This window comes from Neofelis nebulosa, chromosome 6, assembly GCF_028018385.1.
Source record: "Neofelis nebulosa isolate mNeoNeb1 chromosome 6, mNeoNeb1.pri, whole genome shotgun sequence".
NCBI classification, from domain to species: domain Eukaryota; kingdom Metazoa; phylum Chordata; class Mammalia; order Carnivora; family Felidae; genus Neofelis; species Neofelis nebulosa.
In genome coordinates this window covers 3793622-3814501 of record NC_080787.1, presented here as the reverse complement: position 1 = coordinate 3814501, position 20880 = coordinate 3793622, and the positions used below count along the sequence as shown (strand labels likewise).

Below are 20880 nucleotides of genomic sequence, written 5' to 3'. Positions count from 1 at the left end.
CCAGCATGGGACCCAGAAAGCCTCGGCCAAGGCATCTTGTCTCACCCAGGACCATCAGCTCCTTGTCTGTTAGAAGCCAGCCCCAGCCACACACAGCTTTGCAAACTAGTGCACCAAAAACAGTAACACAACTGCCTGACCGGATGCCTTAAATGCGCCCAAAAAGACTCATAAAAGCTCTTCCCTTCAGATCACAGACGATTTCTTGCTTTAGGAGTTTCAGAGAAAGTACATTACCTGAGTCCTTTACCATTTACACCTTGAGGGAGCGTTCTAACAGCAAGGCGTCACAGGACTTGGAATCCACACAGGGCCAGGGAATGATGGCAGACAGGCCAAATGCAAAACCGACGGGTCTCACAGGTGGAAAGGTGTGTAAGTCCGACCTTGTGCCCCAGTCAACAACAGGATACCTACAAAAACAGACACTCAGATCAATGGAACAGAATAGAGAGCCCAGAAATGGACCCACAAACATATGACCAACTAATCTTTGACAAAGCAGGAAAGAATACCCAATGGAATAAAGACACTCTCTTCAGCAAATAGTACTGGGGAAACTGGACAGCGACATATAGAAGAATGAACCTGGACCACTTTCTTACACCAGACACAAAAATAAACTCAAAATGGATGAAGCGCCTCAGTGTAAGACAGGAAGCCATCAAAATCCTTGAGGAGAAAGCAGGCAAAAACCTCTTTGACCTCAGCCTCAGCAACTTCTTACTCAACACGTCTCCGGAGGCAAGGGAAACAAAAGTAAAAATGAACTATTGGGACCTCATCAAAATAAAAAGCTTCTGCACAGCGAAGGAAACAATCAGCAAAACTAAAAGGCAACTGACAGAATGAGAGAAGATATTTGCAAATGATGCAGTGTGGGGGTAATGGTGGGGTTCAGGGTTTTGGAGCTGATGGCCAAGAAAGAATTTTTAAGATGTCTTTGGTGCAAAAAGGTGGTTTTATTAAAGCATGGGGATGGGACCCATAGGCAGTAAAGTCTAGGGGAAGTTTCCAGTGAGACTTTCATAAGCCGAAGAAGACTCACAGGACACTGGAGGCCTAGCTATTGTCAAGGTAGGGTGGTTTTTCTCTCTAGCAAAGTATTAGCATTAGGACAGTACGGGGTTCCTGGAGGGATGGTTTACTCTGCCAGCCTCAAGTATCTGTCAATGGGCTGCAGGTTATAAGGAAACAGTTCTACCTGCCATTTCCTTCTGCCTTTGTTCCCACATCACTGTGGAGGAGAGGGTGATGTTGGGGCTCCAGGAAACGGAGTCTATAGGTTTCTGGAGATTAGACAATGGATAAGATTGCCTTTTCTTGTAATTTGCTAAGACATTTGTAAACTGATGTAGACTCACATCCTGCAGGACTGCAATCTCTAGTTACCATTTGTTTTCCCCTTTGTTCCTGGGCAGCCAGGAGAGCCTGAGGAATGCCACACATCCCACTTGGTGGGAGGGGGGGGGTGTCGGGGGAGGGGTGTCCAGGATGTCAGCTTGCCTTAGCTCCCTCATCACAAATGACATATCTGATAGAGCGATTCCAAAATACATAAAAAAGCTTATAAAACTGAACACCCAAAAAACAATCCAATTTAAAATGGGCAGAACAAATGATATGAAAATACTAATTTGAGGGGACACATGCACCATAATGTTTGTAGCAGGCTATCAACAGTAGCCAAACACTAGAAACAGCCCAGTGTCCAACAACGGATGAACAGGTAAATACGTGGTATATATATACAATGGAGTATCAAGAAGAATGAAATTGTGTCATTTGCAGCGACACGGGTGGAAATGGAGGGTTTTATGCTACGTGAAATAAGTCAGGCAGAGAAAGAGAGATACCATATCATTTCACTTGTATGTGGAATTTGAGATACAAATCACACACGGGGAGTGGGGAAACAGGAAAACCAAGAAACAAACTCTAAACTCTAGACAGAACAGACTGAGGCCTGCTGGAGGGGTGGTGGGAGGGGGGTGGGGTGATTGATGGGCATTAAGGAGGGCATCTGTTGTGATGAGCACTGGTTGTTGTGTGTATGTGATGGATCAGTATATTTACACCTGACGCTAACATTACACTGTATGGTAACTACACTGGAAACCAAAATTTAAAAATTAAAAATAAATGTAAAAAGAATAGGATGCCTCCTGGGGACAGACCTGCCTCCCCTCATTTGCTAGCCCCTCCCTGAGCCCCCCCTCAGGGAGCAGGTGACAGACCCCACTGTTCTGCAGCCTGAGCACAGTTTATCTTAATGGGGTGGGAATCTGCAGTCCGGGGGCTATAGCACAACCCTGCTGGCCTTTCATGGTACCTGACAGTGGTTCTCAAAATGCAGTGTGCACCAGCAGCAACAGCATCACCCAGGAACATAGAATTTTAACCCCTCGGGTGCTGCCGCAGACCCACTAAACCAGGAATTCTGTGGGTAAAACCCAGCTCACTTTCTGAAACCCCTTCGCTAGACCTTAGCTCAAGGGACAGTTGCTACAGGATTTCAGACCCCAGATCCGCCCTCCAACACTGGAGAAGACGCTGTTGTGTCTGGGCCACATGCTGGCACAGGGTCCCCAAATCCCGACACTTGGGCAGGAATTGGCAGGCTCCTGAGGGGTCAGGAGTCAGAACGCTGAAGTACAAGTATCTGTAAACAGTAGCTTTAACCCAAGTCCCACAGACAGCCTGTGGGGTCATTCGCCCCGAGGGAGAAATGCTGGCTTCCGGTAGCCACAAGTTTGAAACGAACTTTCTTCTTCCCCTGAAGCAGTATACTGAACGTTGTAGCTGGTGCACAAGGAGGCAAGGGCACCAGGCCCGGGCCAGGGACCAGGCGGTGGCCTCCGAACCTCTGACTTTGCAGGAGGCCACCAAACCCATAGCTCAGCACTTCCTGCCTCTCTTGAGCTGAGCCGTCAGGTGCCCACAGGTGGCTGGGCCACCACCACCCGCCTTTCCTCTGCGTGTGACCAAACTGCCCCTTCTTGGCTAAATTTCTAATTGGCATTCCCACCACCTCTGGCCCTAAGGACACACCCTGAAGAAAGTCAGAGAAAGTTCCATCCCCAATGCTGGACCCCTCCTTAACCTCACCCATGAGGCAGAGCAGGGGATCCGTGAGCCACTAGGGAGGGGGCACGAAACCCTAGGAAACAGCGCAAGTTGGAGGAGGAAACTGGGCCGGCGCCCCAGCTGCACGTCTGCTCCCACATAATGCTGGGGACCCAGCGCCAGGGACCAGGTCCCTGCTCTGGGGTCACCCGCGCTCCTGCGGAGGCTGCAACACATCTGAAAGGACAGGGGGGCACAGGCCCGATTCCCAGACACCCTACCTGCGCCCCCCGGTGTGTGCTTGACAGCAAGCTGGTCCTCAGAAACGGTGACCCCCGATGGCCAGCAGGTCCCCGGACACGGTGACTCCCGACGGCCAGAAGGTTCCCGGAGACGGTGACGCCCAATGGCGAGCAGGTCCCCGGAAATGGTGACCCCCGACTGCCAGCAGGTCCCTGGACACGGTGACCCCCCGACGGGAAGCAGATCCCAGAAACGGTGACTCTGACAGCCAGCAAGCCCCCGGAAACGGTGACCCCTGACGGTGAGCAGGTACCCGGAAACGGAAACGGAGACCACGGAAAATCCGCAGGAGCGGATCCTGCTCAACCCTATGCACCTCCAGATCCTCCCTCGGCGAACCCCACCGAGAAAGGAGGGGGCGCCTCTGCCAGCTCCCACCAGGAGCCTAGGGCTTGGGTCCCAGGCCTGGCCACGGCCCTGAGTATCACCCCGGGCCACCGCCGCCCGTGCAATTTCTCATGTGTGACACCGGGTGGGCTGCGAGCAGGCGGGGCGCAGCGACCTGACAGAAGCTCAGGACACCGGCACGGCAAGAGGGGGCGGGCCGCGGGGAGGGAGAGGAGCGCAGGAGGGGGGCACAGAGAGCAGCGGGGCACGGGAGCTGGTCACACAGCAAACCTGCCACTCTGTCCTGCTGCCTGTTGCCCAGAACTGCAAATAACTCCCTTCTTCCATGACTCGTGTCTACAAGGACGGCCAATTGTTAAACATCAATAGTGCTTTTTGAGAAAGGCAATCCAAATATCTAATGTATCCTCAGCCACTCCTTCAGATGGGCAAGGGAGGGAAATTCTGTTCCCTTAACAGATGAGGTCACCAACGGACCAAGTTAAGACAAGCTGAGACTGGAGTCTCATTACCCTGATTCTGCAGGTGTCCCATTAATACCAGATTCTATTTTGGATTCCTCTCCCTCAGCACTGTCCCCATCACTCTGATGACCCCATGTCTGCATGCAATTTGACTGCAAATTAACATTTGGTTTCCTCTTGGAGGAACATCAATCTTGATGTCAACCGTAGCCAAAATTAGTCTCTGGCTCTGTACTCCATCCTATATTTGCAGAGAGATCACACAATCATTAAAGCGGTCACCAATTAAATTCATAAGAGAGTTAAACCAGAATAATGGCAGAAAAGTAAAAAGCACAGTAATTTACATAACAAAAGACTCACACGGGAATTTTAAGGTTGGTTGAGGCAAGAGACAAGATAACCAGAAGGACCTAGTTGTGGGGGGGTGGGGGGGGTGGGCAGGGAGGGTGCCTCCAGAGGCTCAATCAACTTTCATCAAATGTTAGAAAAGAAGAAAGGGTTGCTTTGTCTCTGGAGGGGTCCTGGAAGCCCACAGGGGTTCAGCAGGGCATACTTACCACCTCATTATGAGGTATAACTCTTTTTGTAAAAAAGAGAAAGAAAAAGATCAGTGGTGGCAGGGACTGGAGGAGGGAGGGATGAAGAGGCAGACACAGAGGATGTGTAGGGCAGTGAAACTCATCTGTATGATGCTATAGTGGTAGCTACAAGTCATTACACATTTGTCAAAACCCACGGAATGGACACAAAGTGAGCCCCGCTGTGCACCGTGGACTTGGGAGATTATGACAAACCCACGGAATGGACACAAAGTGAGCCCCACTGTGCACCATGGACTTGGGAGATTATGATGTGCAGGTCCATCAGTGGTAACAAACATACGGTCTGGTGTAGTATTGATCATGCGTGAAGGCAATGCGTGTGGGGGCAGGAGGTATATGCGAAGTCTTTGTACTTTCTGCTCAATTTTGCTGTGAACTTAGCCCTGCTCTAAAAAAAAAAAAAAGTCCACTTAAAGGGGAAGAGAAAAAAAGTCACAAATTTTGCCCTAAATCCATTTATTCTAAATGACAGTCTTGCAATCTTCCCTTTTCTTATTGCCAAAACTCTCTAATCTTTATATAAGTAAATGCTCAAAGAAGTATTTCAAAATACCAATTACTTAATATTTTCTCCTAATTTTCTCACAACTGAGTGTTCCTTTCCAACACACACACACACACACATGCACACACACACAAATGACCCTCTTTCTTACCGCTTATCCCGCATACACCCCACCACACACATTTCCCTGTAATGATGATTCTCTCCTGTCAAGCAATCCTCCTATTGGAGTCCATGATTGGTAATTCTCCCGATAATTAACATCAAGCGGTACAGCATGGAGTGTCCCTTGCCAGCCTCAGCCTCACTCCACCTTAGTGAGGTTTTCCCTTATTAAATTTCACAAAGGGAAGGGGGAATCCATGCAAACTGTGTGGATCAGGAATGTGGTTCTAGTAGGTGTGACAGGGGGGACAGGGATGAGGGCAGTTTTGCTTCTTTGGATGCTCCATGCTCCAATAAATATAGTAACAGTAATAGCAAAAGTAAATGCTTCTCTGCACATCACTGTCTGCCTGCTGATTTCTCCATGATGATCCAGAAAAGCAGACATATATCCATATTCTTCTTCACCCCACAACTGCACACAACCCTTCACCACCTTCCTATGGTTGAAAGCTTCATTGAGCAGGACAAGCCCTCACCACCTTCTCATCCATCAGCTAATCCTTACTTCCTAAGTCAATCAAAATATAGCAGCAACTATTCTAACTGCCAAGAACTGGAAACTCTCCCAAAGTCCTCCAATAGGAAAGCAGATTTTATAAAAGCAGGATTTCCATACAGTGGAATAACCAGCAGTAAGAGGAATGACTTACACAGTGTGGACGACTCCCATAAGCATGATACTAAGTAAGGTGGCTGCAAGAGAGCACAATAAACATTAAAAAAATTTTTTTTTTAAAAACTGGAATATTAGGGGTGCCTGGGTGGCTCAGTCAGTTGACCGTCCGACTTTGGTTCAGGTCATGATCTTGTGGTTTGTGAGTTCGACCCCACATCAGGTTCTGAGCCGTCAGCACAGAGCCTGGAGCCTGCTTCAGATTCTGTGTCTCCCTCTCTCTTTGCCCCTCCCCCACTAAATTCCCCCTCCCTGGTCTCTCTCTCAAAAGTAAACATTTAAAAGATGTTTAAGAAAAATTTGACTTTTTAGAACAACACCTCTAGCACCATTGGGCCATAAGCCTGAATGTGATCTCCCACCTGAACACATCTCCAATATGACCCCAGCACTACAAAATTATCTTGAGATCAGGATCAGGATTCGTGTGTACTTTTATCTGCCACAGCCTCTAGTAAATGAGAGCCTGGCTTGTTTAAATAAATTAAAAAAAAAAAAAACACCAAGGTTCTCAGAATTGGTGGGATTTGGGTTGAAATCCTGACAAGTATTTACCAACAGTGTGACCTTCGGCCAGTGATTTAACCTCAACCACCCTCCTATCTTAGTCTACAGTTAGGACTATTGCCTAACTGGCAGGAGAATGAAGCCCAGAGACATAAACTCACATAGCAGTTCTCCCCCTACCTGGTGCGGACCTCTCTGAACACCTTCCCGACTTAGGAAATAGAGCCTATAAGAGTGAGCACTTACCAAACACCTATTCTGTGCCACGCACTGTTCCAGGAGCTTTACATGTTTAACTGCTTCACCAATTCTACTCTCAAGTGAGGGCACTGGGCCACAGACACATTAGATTGCTGGGCTAGGAAATGGCAGAGCCTGGATGGAAGCTCAGGCAGTCTGACACACCAACCCTCGTTCTTAATCACATGAATACCTGTTCTGCCTAATGAGGATAAAAACATGATGTTCTGTTGGGGGCGGGGGGGAGGGAGGTTTTTTCTTCTCGTGAAAAACTAAAAAATCAGGGGATTGTGATTTTTAAATTAGGAACAGTCAATATGAAGTTGCAGTAAGTTACCTATATAACAATACCTGTCAGGAAACTTGCCAAAGAAAGATTTATGTGCACCTTTTAGCCATCACCTCAACCACTGTGGTTTCTGCACCATTAGGAAATGTGATTCAGCACCACTTTTCAGGATTGAAAGGCTTCTATCTCCCCTTTTCATTTGTTTGAAAAGTACTTCTTGCAGTTAGAGCCAGGGGGATAAGCCAGGAGCCCCAGAGGTCATCTGGCTACATGAAAACCCTGAGGCAGGCAAAGAGAAATGTGTGACTTCTCCACATCAACCAGTCAAATGGGCCAAAGGCTATTATGTCTGGTGGGACCCGGGTCTCCCGACTTCTAGCCTGGTGTTGTTATCCTGACACATGGCTTGTGGTTTAAAGACTGGTAAAGCACAGTAATCACACCAGATAGAAGCAGGAGGGGCATGAACATTGGAGCCCAGAAGAGAGATTCACCACAGATTAGCACTCAGGAGTCAGCAGTTAATGGCTGTATTAACAGAAGCAGAGCCCCTGAAAGAAAGGTGATAAATGGTGATATATAAGTCTAATCTACCAAGTGTTGGTTATACCAAGTCTGGGGTATTGCACTTATTCTTAGGCACTACAGATTTTCCAAGAAGGAGAGGGAGACTGGGGCGGGGGGGGGGGGGGGGATTTGTCTTCAAATATCTGGAGAACTATTCTAACCCCTAGTAAGTTTGATCAAAAAGAAAAAGGAAAGGAGCCATACAAATAAAATCAGAAGTGAAACAGGAGAGATCACAACCAACACAGTGGAAATACAAACAATAATAAGAGAATATTGTGAGAATTATACACCAATAAACTGGGCAATCTGGAAGAAATGGACAAATTCCTGTAAACATAGAAACTACCAAAACCGAAACAGGAGGAAATAGAAAACTTGACCAGACCTATAACCAGCAAAGGAATCAAATTAGTAATCAAAAATCTTCCAGAAAAACAAGACTCCAGGGCTGGATGGCTTTCCAGGGGAATATACCAAACATTTAAAGAAGAATTAACACCTAGTGTCTTGAAACTGTTACAAAAAATAGAAATAGAAGGAAAACTTCCAAACTCTTTCTATGAAGCCAGCATTACCTTGGTTACAAAACCAGATAAAGACCCCACTAAAAAGGAGAACTATAGACCAATTTCCCTGATGAACATGGATGCAAAAATCCTCAACAAGATACTAGCCAACCAGATACACAATACATTAAAATAATTATTCACCACGACCAAGTGGGATTTATTCCTGGAATGCAGGCTAGCACAATATCCGCAAATCAATCAATGTGAAAAAGGAGAAGAACCACAGGATCCTGGGAAACTGTCATAAGGGAGGGAGTTCAGAACCACAACCCCCTAGAGAACTGTCGTGCGGGAAGGAGGTCAAATCCACACCATCCTCAAGAACTGTCATACGGGAGGGAGTTCAGATCCACACCATGGAGAACTGTTGTACGGGAGGGAGTTCAGATCCACAGAATCCTGGAGAACTGTCATACAGGAGGGAGATCAGATCCACAGGATCCTGGAGAACTGTCGTACAGGAGGGAGAGCAGATCCACAGAATCCTGGAGAACTGTACGGGAGGGAGTTCAGATCCACAGGATCCTGGGGAACTGTCATACGGGAGAGAGTTCAGATCCACACCACCCTAGAGAACTGTTGTATGAGAGGGAGATCAGACCCACAGGATCCTAGAAAACGGTCGTAAGGGAGGGAGTTCAGACCCACAGGATCCTGAAGAACTGTCATACGGGAGGGAGATCAGATCCACGGGATCCTGGAGAACTGTTGGTCGGGAGGAAGTCGGATTTCCACTCTGGCTCTTAGGAGCTCTTTGAGAAGCGGGGTAACCCAGGGAAAAGCAGCGACTGGGAAATGAGACAGGCCACAAGTCCCACACGGTCACTCACTAGCTATGACCCTGGGACAATGTCACCTTTCCGACCCTGAGTCTGTGTCCAGTGAGTGAGATTCTTTGTTCCAGGAAGCAGGTGGCAAACACACCAGCTAAAGGGCACCAAGGCTCGCCTCCCACACTATGGCCCTCACCACCCGGCTCCCCGCGCCGGGATGTCCTCGTGCAGCCACGGCGTCACCTCGCGCGTGGAGTCCCCACCCCCAACACCCCGGGGGCTCCCCTGTCAGCGCAGCCACAGCGCGGGAGCGCTTCCTCCTGCGGGGTCGCCCCCCCCCCTCCCCGCATCGTCCCGACCCCGGAGGGCTACCGGACGCTCGTGCAACCGCCGGTGCGCGACCTGCACCTGCAGACGCACGCGCACGCGCACGCGTGCGACCTCAGGTGTCACCGGCGCTGCTGGATGCGGGCTACACGGCGAGCGTGGCGCCCCTGCTGCGGCCGCTTTGCGCGACTGTGCCCGAGTGCCCCCAGCTGGCGGCGACGGTGCGGGACGCGGGGAGGGGCGGGGGCAGGCGGGACACGAGGCCGCCGGCCCCGCCTGCTGCACCTCCCCACCTCCCCGCGCCCCTCCCCGCGGCGCCCCCGCCCCTTCCCGCTCCTCCCCGCTCCCCCCCCTCCCCGCCTCCCTCGTTCCCCTCCCCGCCCTCCCCGCTTTCCCGCACCCGCACCCGTACCGCACGCAGGCAGGAACCTTGTGGGTGCGTGTGCCCCGCCCGCCGCCCCCCTCCACCCTCAGGCCGCCCGCGCCTCTACCACCGGGTTCGCTTTGCTCCTACCGGGCGGTCCAGCCGGCCCTCAACCCGCTAGTGTCCACGCTGGGGAAGGAGGGAGTGAGGGGGCGGCGAGGAAGCCCTGGGGAGTCTGGGGAGGGGGCGGGCCCGGGGGTGGGGATGGCCACCGGGAAGGCGGTCTGCAGGTTCCCTGTCCTGAACCGCTGAGGTCCGGGAGTGTTCGGGGCAGCCCCTCCATCCTCGTTTTCACGGTTCAGACAGGGAGAGTGGCCTTCGGGCGGAGGCAGAGAGAAGGCAGGATTGGGGGAGGACGTTCCCCATCCTTCGGGCACTGTGACCGCCCTTGCCAGGGTCAGGTATCACCGGACGGGTGATACCCGTCGGACGGCACACCATGAAAAGACCCCCACGCTGTCTGGCGTCAGGGAGGCCCCCAAATTGACCGGGAAATCGTACACTCTACCTGCAGGAGACCCCGTCCGAAAACAGGATCCCCGGTTGCCCATCTTGGGAAACCAGACCAACCTAATGCCCACCAGGAGCATTGGACCCCTAAGTGTACCAAGCAGCGGGACAGGGGGACAGGGGGACAGGGAGTGAGTGAGCGGGGGAGGTGGAGGAAGGGGCCCCGCGCTCCCCGGAGAGGGCCAGGCCCCAGTGACGGTAAGGGTGATGGAGGCAGACCACACCTTCCAGAAACCCCTGCCCCAAGGACCTCCCACTGGAGACACAAAACCTCTGGGTCCTGAGGAAAATATTTTCCCGTGCTCACCATCTTCCCCAGAAACGAGAACAGTTTGGATACCGAACGTAAAGAGTAAGAAGGGACACAGTGCCAGGTGACATTTCATACCAAACAGCTTTAAATAGGGACACAGGACATACTTTAATTTGAATTTCTAAATTCTTTATTAACAAGATTGTAATCATATCAGAGTACTTCATTTATGATGAATCATTTCAGTGTTCTCTGTAAGTAGAAATTCAGTTTGGTTCAGCATATGGTGTGATATTACAGATGAAACATATCGATGGAAACACAGAAATTAGTAGAACATGGATCCCATTCTAAAACTTACACTAACTTGCTGGACAAAAGAGGAAACAGCAGTGTCTCTATAAATCGGAGGGGGCCAAGGAAAGATTCAAATGCAAGCTGGCTTTGATGCTGTCTCTACAGTGCCTTAAAGATTTATGTTCTGCTGGAGTCACATGCACAATCTTGCCACCTAATCAATTATGTGAGATCCAGGAAGGTGGGAATTAGAAAGCAGAGTTTTTCTGCAGCCCTTCCTCCCCACTTAACCCCACATCTTCTCTATCTTTCCCATTAATTTGGGGAAATCATCAAAGGATGTGGGTGGTGAGTAAGGGCTAGCAGTAGCTCTTCTGCTCCTGGATCACCCACCCATGATGTGGTCACCCTACCCCCCCCCCCTCACCAGATACAGTAGGTCGTCATGAAGAGTAAACTGCCCCTTTTTTTTTTAATTTTTTTAACATTTGTATTTATTTTTGAGACAGAGAGAGAGAGAGAAAGCATGAACAGGGGAGGGTCAGAGAAAGAGGGAGACACAGAATCCGAAACAGGCTCCAGGCTCTGAGCTGTCAGCACAGAGCCCGACGCGGGGCTCGAACCCATGGACCGCGAGATCATGACCTGAGCCAAAGTCAGACGCTTAACCGACTGAGCCACCCAGGCACCCCTAAACTGCCCCTTTTGGTGCCATACTCCCCCATGGTCTTCCCATCTTCCAGCTTCTTGCCATTGCAAACCACAGTCTGTTTCTCAAGCAGGCACTACAGCCGTCTTGCTCTCAATCATCTGTCTCACCTGGGCCACCGAACTGGACCTTCGCACCTGGAGGAGATGCCTCTGCCCCTCATCACCAATCTCCACCAGAAACAGGGACAGCTACTCGTCACTGGGCTTCACCACCTTTAGAGTGAGGTGGATGGTCGTCTGCCTGTCGATGCCATAAGATGACAGCTTTCTCTGGGGCTTGAGAGTCTTGGATCCCAGCAGAAGGACCTGGTCCTGCACAGGGATGTTGGTCTGAGCCCGGACATATTCAGTGATCTTCTTCACTCTGTTGTCCAAGTTAGCAGTGAGGGTCATTGATGCCCATTCCTCAGAACAGACCTCCACCTGGACAATGAAAGCCAAGCGACCCGGCATCAAGGTGCCTGGAATGCCTGCAGCCTTTGCACCACTTGTCCCCTCTCTGACCCATCCGGCTGGCCCTCCAGCTCCTTCACAACAAGCTGTGGCCCTCCCTGTCTTGGAACTTCTCGTTTGGAATTTCCAGCTTAGAACCCAAGAAAATCAATCGTATTCCTTTACAGCCATACCTCTTCTTCATCCCAACGTCATTGATGGTTTCCCACACTACTTGCCTCACTCCTATCCATGTAGTTTGTCAAAGGTCGGAACTAAATACGATTACAAAGCATCCAAAGATATATACCAGACTCTAAAAACAACTCCCAAGAGAATTCCCAAGACTTGGTGGCCTCAGGGGTTACTCCCAGCACTGCCTTCCAGGACTACCTTACAAGGAAACCCTGGCTAGGATGCCTATTCTCTGTACAATTGTTTCATTTTTTAAATGTCCCATGGCCTTATAATAATAACTCAGTGTGTTATGTGCCTTGTTCATCTGTATTTCCTGTGTTTTTATATATGCCTGTTGTAGAATACAATCTCCTCCTGTAATTAGACTAGGGCCTCACTCACAGGAGGTAGGGCCAGGTCTAAGTCCTACTTGAATAATCTAAAACTGGGCAAGCTTACCCTGTGTCATTACCAGCAAGCCTGGGAGGCCCTCCCTCCTGCTCCACTCAAACTCATCTTCCCAGTCTGGATGCCACAGACATTTCTTCTGGACTGGGGCCCCTCCGTGCCAAGCTCTTATCCTAGCTCTCTTCACGGTGCACATACTCTTTACAAGATAATGTATCAGGTCTTTAACAGCTGGGGATAAATGAGTTTTGTGAACTGCTCTTCTGGGAGGAGAAGGAAGTTTAAGAGCCCAGGACCCCTAAACACAATAAAAGTGAAAGGGCTTGCATGGTTTCAAATCTTGGCAGCCCCATTGAGCACAAGGCCCACTCACACCTCCCACCACCCTCCCCTAAGCAGCCTGTCAGATCTGACACAGAAGAGAACCCAGGAGTCAAGAGAACCTCTTCTATTTCCAGAATCTTCCTTCACCTCCGTAGATATCGGTGCCTGGTGCATCCCTGCAAGATGGCTTCCCAGCTCCTCCCAGCTCCATCCCTCCTGCACTCCTGAGCCCTGTCCCCGCCCCACCTCTCCCCAACCCCACCATCAAGCCCCAACTCATACAGAGGCAGGAAGCACCAGATGCCATGTCTGCAGTCAAGGGACCAGAAGCAGGAGGCTGAGGAAAAAGAGCCTTGTGTCCAGCTTATATGCATAGGCTGGGTTGGAAATCCCCTGCCTGAACCACTGTGTCTGTACCCTTTGTTCTCAAATGATCTCATGAATTTTCTTTCACTTTTGCTACAGTGGAGTCGGTAAACAAAGAGTACTGTCTGATCAAGCACTTTGTTCTCTGCCGAAGCATCTACCCTCCTGTTCCAAACACAGGATGGTCCTTCTCTGTTGAGAATTCTCCCTGCTTCACAACCACACCCCTGGTCCTGACCTCTGGACCCGGAAAGGCTGGCCAGGGTCGCTGAGGAGTGATGTGACCAGAGCAGCCTGTTCACACCAGCCCGGCAGAGGGAACCAGGTCTCCAGAAGACACAGGATGAGTCTCCTGCATGGGTGGAAGACAAGGCTGCAGTGCCAGGGAGCCACCTGCTACCTGCGCTCCAGCAGGTGCGTTCGCCTCCTCAGATGTCTGTTTTCCAGCCTTAACATGAGACCATTGGGCAGAATTTCTAAGTTCTTCCAGGCTCAGAAAACTGTTCATAAAATGTTCTTCACAAAGAACTTTGGGTTCCTGGGTCGTGAGCTCTCTAACCTTCCTATCCTGCCCCAGAACCTGCAAGCCAAATCCAGTACTTAAAACAATCCTAGACCAACAATCAAGTGCTGAGCCCACCTTCCGCACACCAGAACACCACATATCCGCTGTCACATCACAGCACTGTTTCCCCACCTTTCCGCTGGACATTACCTACTCCCTGTGCGCTGTGACCTCCCAGAATCTCCCAGGAAGCTGCTGCTTCCTCCCTGGCTCTGCAGGGAGGATTTGGATTGAGACAAAGAGGGCGTGCACAGGCTGTGTGCCCTCAGGGAATTGACTTGACTACTCTGATCCTCCTAACATCCCAAAGGAACCACTACCCTCTCCCAAACTCAGGACAGTGCCACAAAAGCCGTTCTCAAAACACCATCTATTAAAAGTACTCCCAATGCTTTCCAAATAAAAATTCCCTAAATATGTCAAGTTATCATCTTTTTTGCTGTACTTTTAGTGGCCATTCACTCACGGAGAGATGTGAAATGGTCCCATTTTACCGCAGTAGTCTCCAACCTGCAGAACTTGGATTTACAGAAGCGCCTGTGTAGGGTCATGGGATCCAAGACCAACTAAATATTTTTTAAAAACTCAACGTAAATCATGTTCTTCTGCTTGAAGCTCTTACTGGTCAATAAAATTGGAGGAAGACAGATCATCCACCTGCAGGGCTGCACCTGCATCCGGCGTCCAATAGGATCCGGGCATCCTGAAGCGTCAGCAGTAGCCGAGCAGAAAACACCGGATCAGGTTGCGGGAGGCTGGAGCCAGCGCTGCAAGAAGAGGTTAGAAGCCGGGAAGCCATCTCCGTCGTGTTTGCGCAAAGCATCTGAGCCCCTCCCCTCCTCCCACCTTGGCCTCGGGACCCGGACCCCTGGTCTGAGCCCACCCCTCCTCCCACCTTGGCCTCCAGACCGGACCCCTAGTCTGAGCCCACCCCTCCTCCCACCTTGGCCTCGGGACTGGACCCCTCGTCTGAGCCTCTCCGCTCCTCACACCTGGACCTCACACCCGGACAGAGATCAGGTGTTGAAAGCTGCTTACCATTCGCGCCTTCTCATGCTTCCCTCTCAGCCCTTCCCGCCTGGGCAGGCTACACCATGTTGGGGCCCATGTCTCCTTTTCTCAGAAAAGCTCCTGCAGGGGGGCCCAGGACGAGGTTTCTTGGGAACAGATTCTGTAGAGCCGCGGACCTGCCGGTCTAGCTGCGCCCGTGCACCGTCCGCGTTCCCTGCAGATGCCCCGACACCAGGTCAGGGAGCATGCCTTTCCTTCTGGCCCGCCCCTCGGCCTCAGGGATTTACACAGATCAACCTGTGAGCAGCACCTCCTCCAGGAAGCCCTCTCTAACTCCCTTCCTATGCTGGGCCATGGGCCCATCCTCTATCCAGTCATACGCCTTCCTTGAGCCCCTCGGAACAAGCTTCTCCAGCAATAAGACCACCTGCTTACTTGTCTGTCACCCCCACTAAACAGTAGGAATCTTGGGGGCCATGACTGTGTCTTGACTGACCTGTATCTTCAGCACTTCGTGGGCATCTGCCTGGTGCAGTAAATACTTGATATTTACCAACGGCATGAGGACTTACGAGATTTCAGGAACTCCAGGAGACATTTGTAAATGCACCTCATTCCCTGTTTCCACTTTCTATGGGGTAAATGTTGGTACCCCTCCAGCTCCATTGATAAGAAGGGAACTCACCCACAGTCTTACTAGTAGCTGCTGGCAAGCAAGACTGGAGATGCAAATCTCTACTGCCTTCCTTCCAATCTTCTCCCAGAACAAAGGAAAGGGGGAGTGCGCGGTGTGCGTGCCCTGGCATTACAGGAAGGGCACAAGTCAGGGAAGGAACAGGGCAGAGAAGGAGGCTGGCGAGGAATGAGCTCGAGCTCGAGCTCGGGTCTGTATGCAGATGGAGCATCCTATGTGGTGGGCCCTGCCTGGACCTCCGGGCAGCGGTCAGCAGAGAGCCTGCGAGAGCAGACGTGAGAGCCTGGAGGAGGACAGCCCCCCACCCGAACACTGGTGGTGGGGGTGGGGATAGTTTACAGGGGTTGCTGTCACACCCACCTCAGCCATAGGGGAGTCACCCAGGGGAGCTGGGGATTTGCAGCTTGGAGCCACTGCAAGGGCAAGCCTGGGATTTCCCTAAGAAAAACTGATTCAGGGGATTCCTTACCCAGACAGGGTTGGATTCCAAGATGCACTGTACTTTCTAGGAATCCAAATAACAAACCTGGACTCTGATCTCTCTCCACATAGTTCCCTTCCATGCCACAGCCCAGGCTGTGCCCTGTGCCCTTCTGCTGGCCACAGGGAGGATTTCTTCCCAGGACCTGACCTTGTCCTTGCTTCCTAGCACAGTAGAAATCTGAAACTTTTTCCCTCTGTCATAATAATTTTTTTCAGACTCAGAAAGATTCCTTTTCATTTGTCATAGATTCTGGGTCTGGAGTTCTCTCTTGCCCAGCAAGAAAGCGGTACGCAGGATTGAAATGCGAGAGAGGCTCCTGTCCTGGAGAAGACAAGAGCCCCAAGTCAGGGTCCTTGCTCCATTTTTATCAGGATCAGGCTTACAAGCATGATGGGCTGATGGGTGTGCACAAAGAGACAATGAAACCGTGAACATTTACTCATGGGCGTGGGGGAAAGGGAGTTTTGAAGATATATGTGTTAGGGGTTTGAGTCAACACAAAACAAAATTCTGGTGGCACCACCTCTGTTTACCTAAACTGACCTGGGGACAAGAAAGACAGAGCAAGCTACCTCAGGGTCAACAAGGCACCTTTCTCTTTCTAATTAGATCCATTCTGGGCAACTTCACCCCACAGCAGTCTAAAGTCCTGTTTTTCCTGTTTACCTAATTTGGTCCTTCCTTCCTGTGAAAGCAGCTTTCTGCTATTGGACTAAATTGGAATACCTAGTCTTGTTTACCTAATCTTGTATATTTTTATCCTGAGATTTCCTATTCCTACACCTTTGTATAGGGGCTTTGCCCCGTTTACCTAATTTTGTTTACCAAATCTTGTTTACCCAAACTTGGGTGTGTTCATCCTATGGCTTTCTAATTCTTTATGCCTTGTTAACCCATTGGTGCAAGCTCAGGGAATTCCTAAACTTATTCCCCACAGCCCTTCAAACAGATTCAGAAAATCAGCCAAGGTAAAATGTCATGCGACAGAAGTCTTACCAGCTCATAAAACGAAGGTGTCAGACACACACACGTACAACCGGTACAACCGGCCAGTGTGACTCCCTCAAAAACCAGGCAGGTCGGTGCTGGTGCCACTAGGCAGGTCACTGCCATCAGGGCAGAGGGCCCTCCTGTGTGTTTTCTGGTGTCCCAGAGGGCATGTGGAAAATGGCTCAGAGAGCTAGAATACCACTTCAGAAATGCCAACCAAACTCCATCACAAAGTTCCTGAGAATTTTCATTTATTTATGATTGGAAAAATAATTCATCCACTCTCATGAAGGACAATGTGGAAATACTTACAAATGTAAGTCTTTATTTCTGGATTTTTCCATCATAGTCCATTGATTTGTATGTCTCCCTTTATGTCACTACTACACTGTCTTTATTACTCAAGCTTCATAATAAGTTTAAAATCAAAGTATAATTTCACCACCTTTTTATTTTTTACAAAGTGTTTTTGGCTATTCTTAGTCCTTTGTATTCTAAGATTAGCCTGTCAGTTTCAAAGGAAAGAAAGAAGAAAGAAAGAAAGAAAGAAAGAAAGAAAGAAAGAAAGAAAGAAAGAAAGAAAGAAAAGAATCCTGCTTTTTTTAATAGGTATTGTATCCATAGAGAAATTTGAGGAGAGTATCCACTTTTACATTTTCTTCTAGAATTTTTTTTAATTTTCTTATTTATTTTTAAACTTACATCCAAATTAGTTAGCATAGAGTGCTACAATGATTTCAAGAGTAGATTCCTTAGTACCCCTTACCCATTTAGCCCATCCCCCCTCCCAGAACCCCTCCAGTAACCCTCAGTTTGTTCTCCATATTTATGAATCTCTTCTGTTTTGTCCCCCTCCCTGTTTTTATATTATTTTTATTTCCCTTCCCTTATGTTCATCTGTTTTGTCCCATGAAGTCCTCAAATGAGTGAAGTCATATGATGTTTGTCTTTCTCTGACTAATTTCATTTAGCATAATACCCTCCAGTTCAATCCACGTACTTGCAAATAGTAAGATTTCATTCTTTTTGATTGCCAAGTAATACTTCATTGTGTGTGTGTATATATATATATATACACAATATATACATTGTGTGTGTATATACATATATATATATGTGTATATATACCACATCTTCTTTATCCATTCATCCATCGATGGACATCTGGGCTCCTTCCATACTTTGGCTATTGTCGATAGTGCTGCTATAAACATTGGGGTGCATGTGTCCCTTTGAAACAGCACACCTGTATCCCTTGGATAAATACCTAATAGTGTAATTCTAGGTCATAGAGTAGTTCTATTTTTAGTTTTTGAGGAACGTGCATACTGTTTTCCAGAGTGGCTACACCAGCTTGCATTCCCACCAGCAGTGCAAAAGATATCTTCTTTCTTCCCATCCTCGCCAACATCTGTCCTTGCCCGAGTTGTTAATGTGAGCCATTCTGACAGGTGTAAGGTGGTATCTCACTGCGGTTTTGATTTGTATTTCTCTGATGATGAGTGAAGTTGAGCATTTTTTGATGTGTCAGTTGGCCATCTGGATGTCTTCTTTGGAGAAGTGTCTATTCATGTCTTCTGCCCATTTCTTCACTGGATTATTTGTTTTTTGGCTGTTGAGTTTGATAAGTTCTTTGTAGATTTTGGATACTAACCCTTTATCTGATATGTCATTTGCAAATATCCTCTCCCATTCTGTCGGTTGCCTTTTAGTTTTGCTGATTGTTTCCTTCACTGTGCAGAAGCTTTTATTTTGATGAGGACCCAGTAGTTCATTTTTGCTTTTGTTTCCCTTGCCTCTGGAGACATGTTGAGTAAGAAGTTGCTGTGGGCAAGATCAAAGAGGTTTTTGCCTGCTTTCTCCTCAAGGATTTTGATGGCTTCCTGTCTTACATTGAGGTCTTTCATCCATTTTGAGTTTATTTTTGTGTGTAATGTATATGTTTCTAGGAATTTGTCCATTTCTTCCAGATTGTCTATATTATTGGCATACAGTTGCTCATAATGTTCTGTTATTACTGTTTTTATTTCTGCTGTGTTGGTTGTGATCTCTCCTTTTCATTTTTGATTTTATTTATTTGGGTCCTTTCCTTTTTCTTCTTGATCAAACTGGCTAGTGGTTTATCAATTTTGTTAATTCTTTCAAAGAACCAGCTTCTGGTTCCATTGATCTGTTCTATTGTTTTTTGGGTTTTTTGTTTGTTTGTTTGTTTGTTTTGATAGCATTAATTTCTGCTCTAATCTTTATTATTTCCTGTCTTCTGGTGGTTTTGGGTTTTATTTGCTGTTCTTTTTCCAGCTCCTTAAGGTGTAAGGTTAGGTTGTGTATATGAGATCTTTCTTCCTTATTTAGGAAGGCCTGGATTGCTATATGCTTTCCTCTTATGGCCACCTTTGCTGCATACCAGAGGTTTTGGGTTGTGGTGTTATCATTTGCATTGACTTCCATATACTTTTTAATTTCCTCTGTAACTTCTTGGTTAGCCCATTCATAGTAGGATGTTCTTCCAATCTCCAAGTATTTGTTACCTTTCCAAATTTTTCTTGTGGTTAATTTCGAGTTTCATAGCGTTGTGGTCTGAAAATATGCATGGTATGATCTCAATCTGTTTGTATTTACTTAGGGCTGATTTGTGTCCCACTACGTGGTCCATTCTGGAGAACGTTCCATGTGCACTGGAGAAGAATGTATATTCTGCTGCTTTAGGATGAAATGTTCTGAATATATCTGTGAAGTCCATCTGGTCCAGTGTGTCATTCAAAGCCATTGTTTCCTTGTTGATTTTTTGATTAGATGATGTGTCCATTGCTGTGAGTGGGGTGTTGAAGTCTCCCACTATACTAGTATTTCTGTCAATGAGTTCCTTTATGTTTGTGATTGACTTATACATTTGGGTGCTACCCCATTTGACACATAAATGTTTACAATTGTTAGGGATTTTTGGTGGATAGACCCCTTGATTATGATATAATGCCCTTCTGCATCTCTTGATACAGTCTTTATTTTAAAGTCTAAATTGTCTGATATAAGTATGGCTACCCCGGCTTTCTTTTGTTGACCATTAACATGATAGATGGTTCTCCATCCCCTTACCTTCAATCTGAAGGTGTCTTTAGGTCTAAAGTGGGTCTCTTGTAAACAGCATATAGATGGATCCTGTTTCTTATCCATTCTGTTACCCTATGTCTTTTGATTCAAGCATTGAGTCCATTGACGTTTAGAGTGTTATTGGGGCGCCTGGGTGGCGCAGTCGGTTAAGCGGCCGACTTCGGCCGGGTCACGATCTCGCGTCTGTGAGTTCGAGCCCCGCGTCGGGCTCTGTGCTGACAGCTCGGAGCCTGGAGCCTGTTTCCAGTTCTGTGTCTCCCTCTCTCTCTGCCCCTCCCCCGTTCATGCTCTGTGTCTCTCTGTCCCGAAAATAAATAAAAAACATTGAAAAAAAAAATTTAGAGTGTTACTGAAAGATATGAATACATTACCATTACGTTGCTTGTAGAGTTGGAGTTTCTGGTGGTGTTCTCTGGGCCTTTATAATCTTTGTTGCTTTTGGTATTTATTTATTTATTTTAATTTTTTCATCTTTTCTCCCCTCAGAGAGTCCCCCTTAAAATCTTGCAGTGCTGGTTTAGTGATCACTAACTCTTTTAATTTTTGTTTCGGGAACTTTTTATATCTCCTTCTATTCTGAATGACAGGCTTGCTGAATAAAGAATTCTTGGCTGCATATTTTTCTGATACAGCACATTGAATGTATCCTACCACTCCTTTCTAGCCTGTCAAGTTTCTGTGGATAGGTCTGCTGCAAACCTGATCTGTCTTCCCTTGTA

At 48.2% G+C, this 20880-nt stretch overlaps 1 protein-coding gene and 2 long non-coding RNA genes across 3 annotated transcripts; all 3 read right to left on the bottom strand.

Annotated features, from left to right (window-relative positions):
• Positions 1 to 237: 237 nt before the first annotated feature.
• LOC131513562 (uncharacterized) lies at positions 238 to 9995 on the bottom strand. The gene is made up of 2 exons (XR_009262647.1): positions 9922 to 9995; positions 238 to 413 (listed from the first exon to the last, which is right to left on the bottom strand). It is a non-coding gene; the product is annotated as an uncharacterized LOC131513562 (long non-coding RNA).
• A 1346-nt stretch (positions 9996 to 11341) lies between these two features.
• UBD (ubiquitin D) lies at positions 11342 to 13973 on the bottom strand. Its single transcript, XM_058735471.1, is given in 4 exon segments — positions 11342 to 11670; positions 11672 to 12033; positions 13241 to 13280; positions 13950 to 13973. Coding segments are annotated over 4 exon segments (549 nt in total). The 3' UTR covers positions 11342 to 11547.
• Positions 13974 to 14225: 252 nt separating this feature from the next.
• On the bottom strand, positions 14226 to 15152 carry LOC131515510 (uncharacterized). The gene is made up of 2 exons (XR_009263606.1): positions 14913 to 15152; positions 14226 to 14641 (listed from the first exon to the last, which is right to left on the bottom strand). It is a non-coding gene; the product is annotated as an uncharacterized LOC131515510 (long non-coding RNA).
• Between the last annotated feature and the right edge of the window lie 5728 nt (positions 15153 to 20880).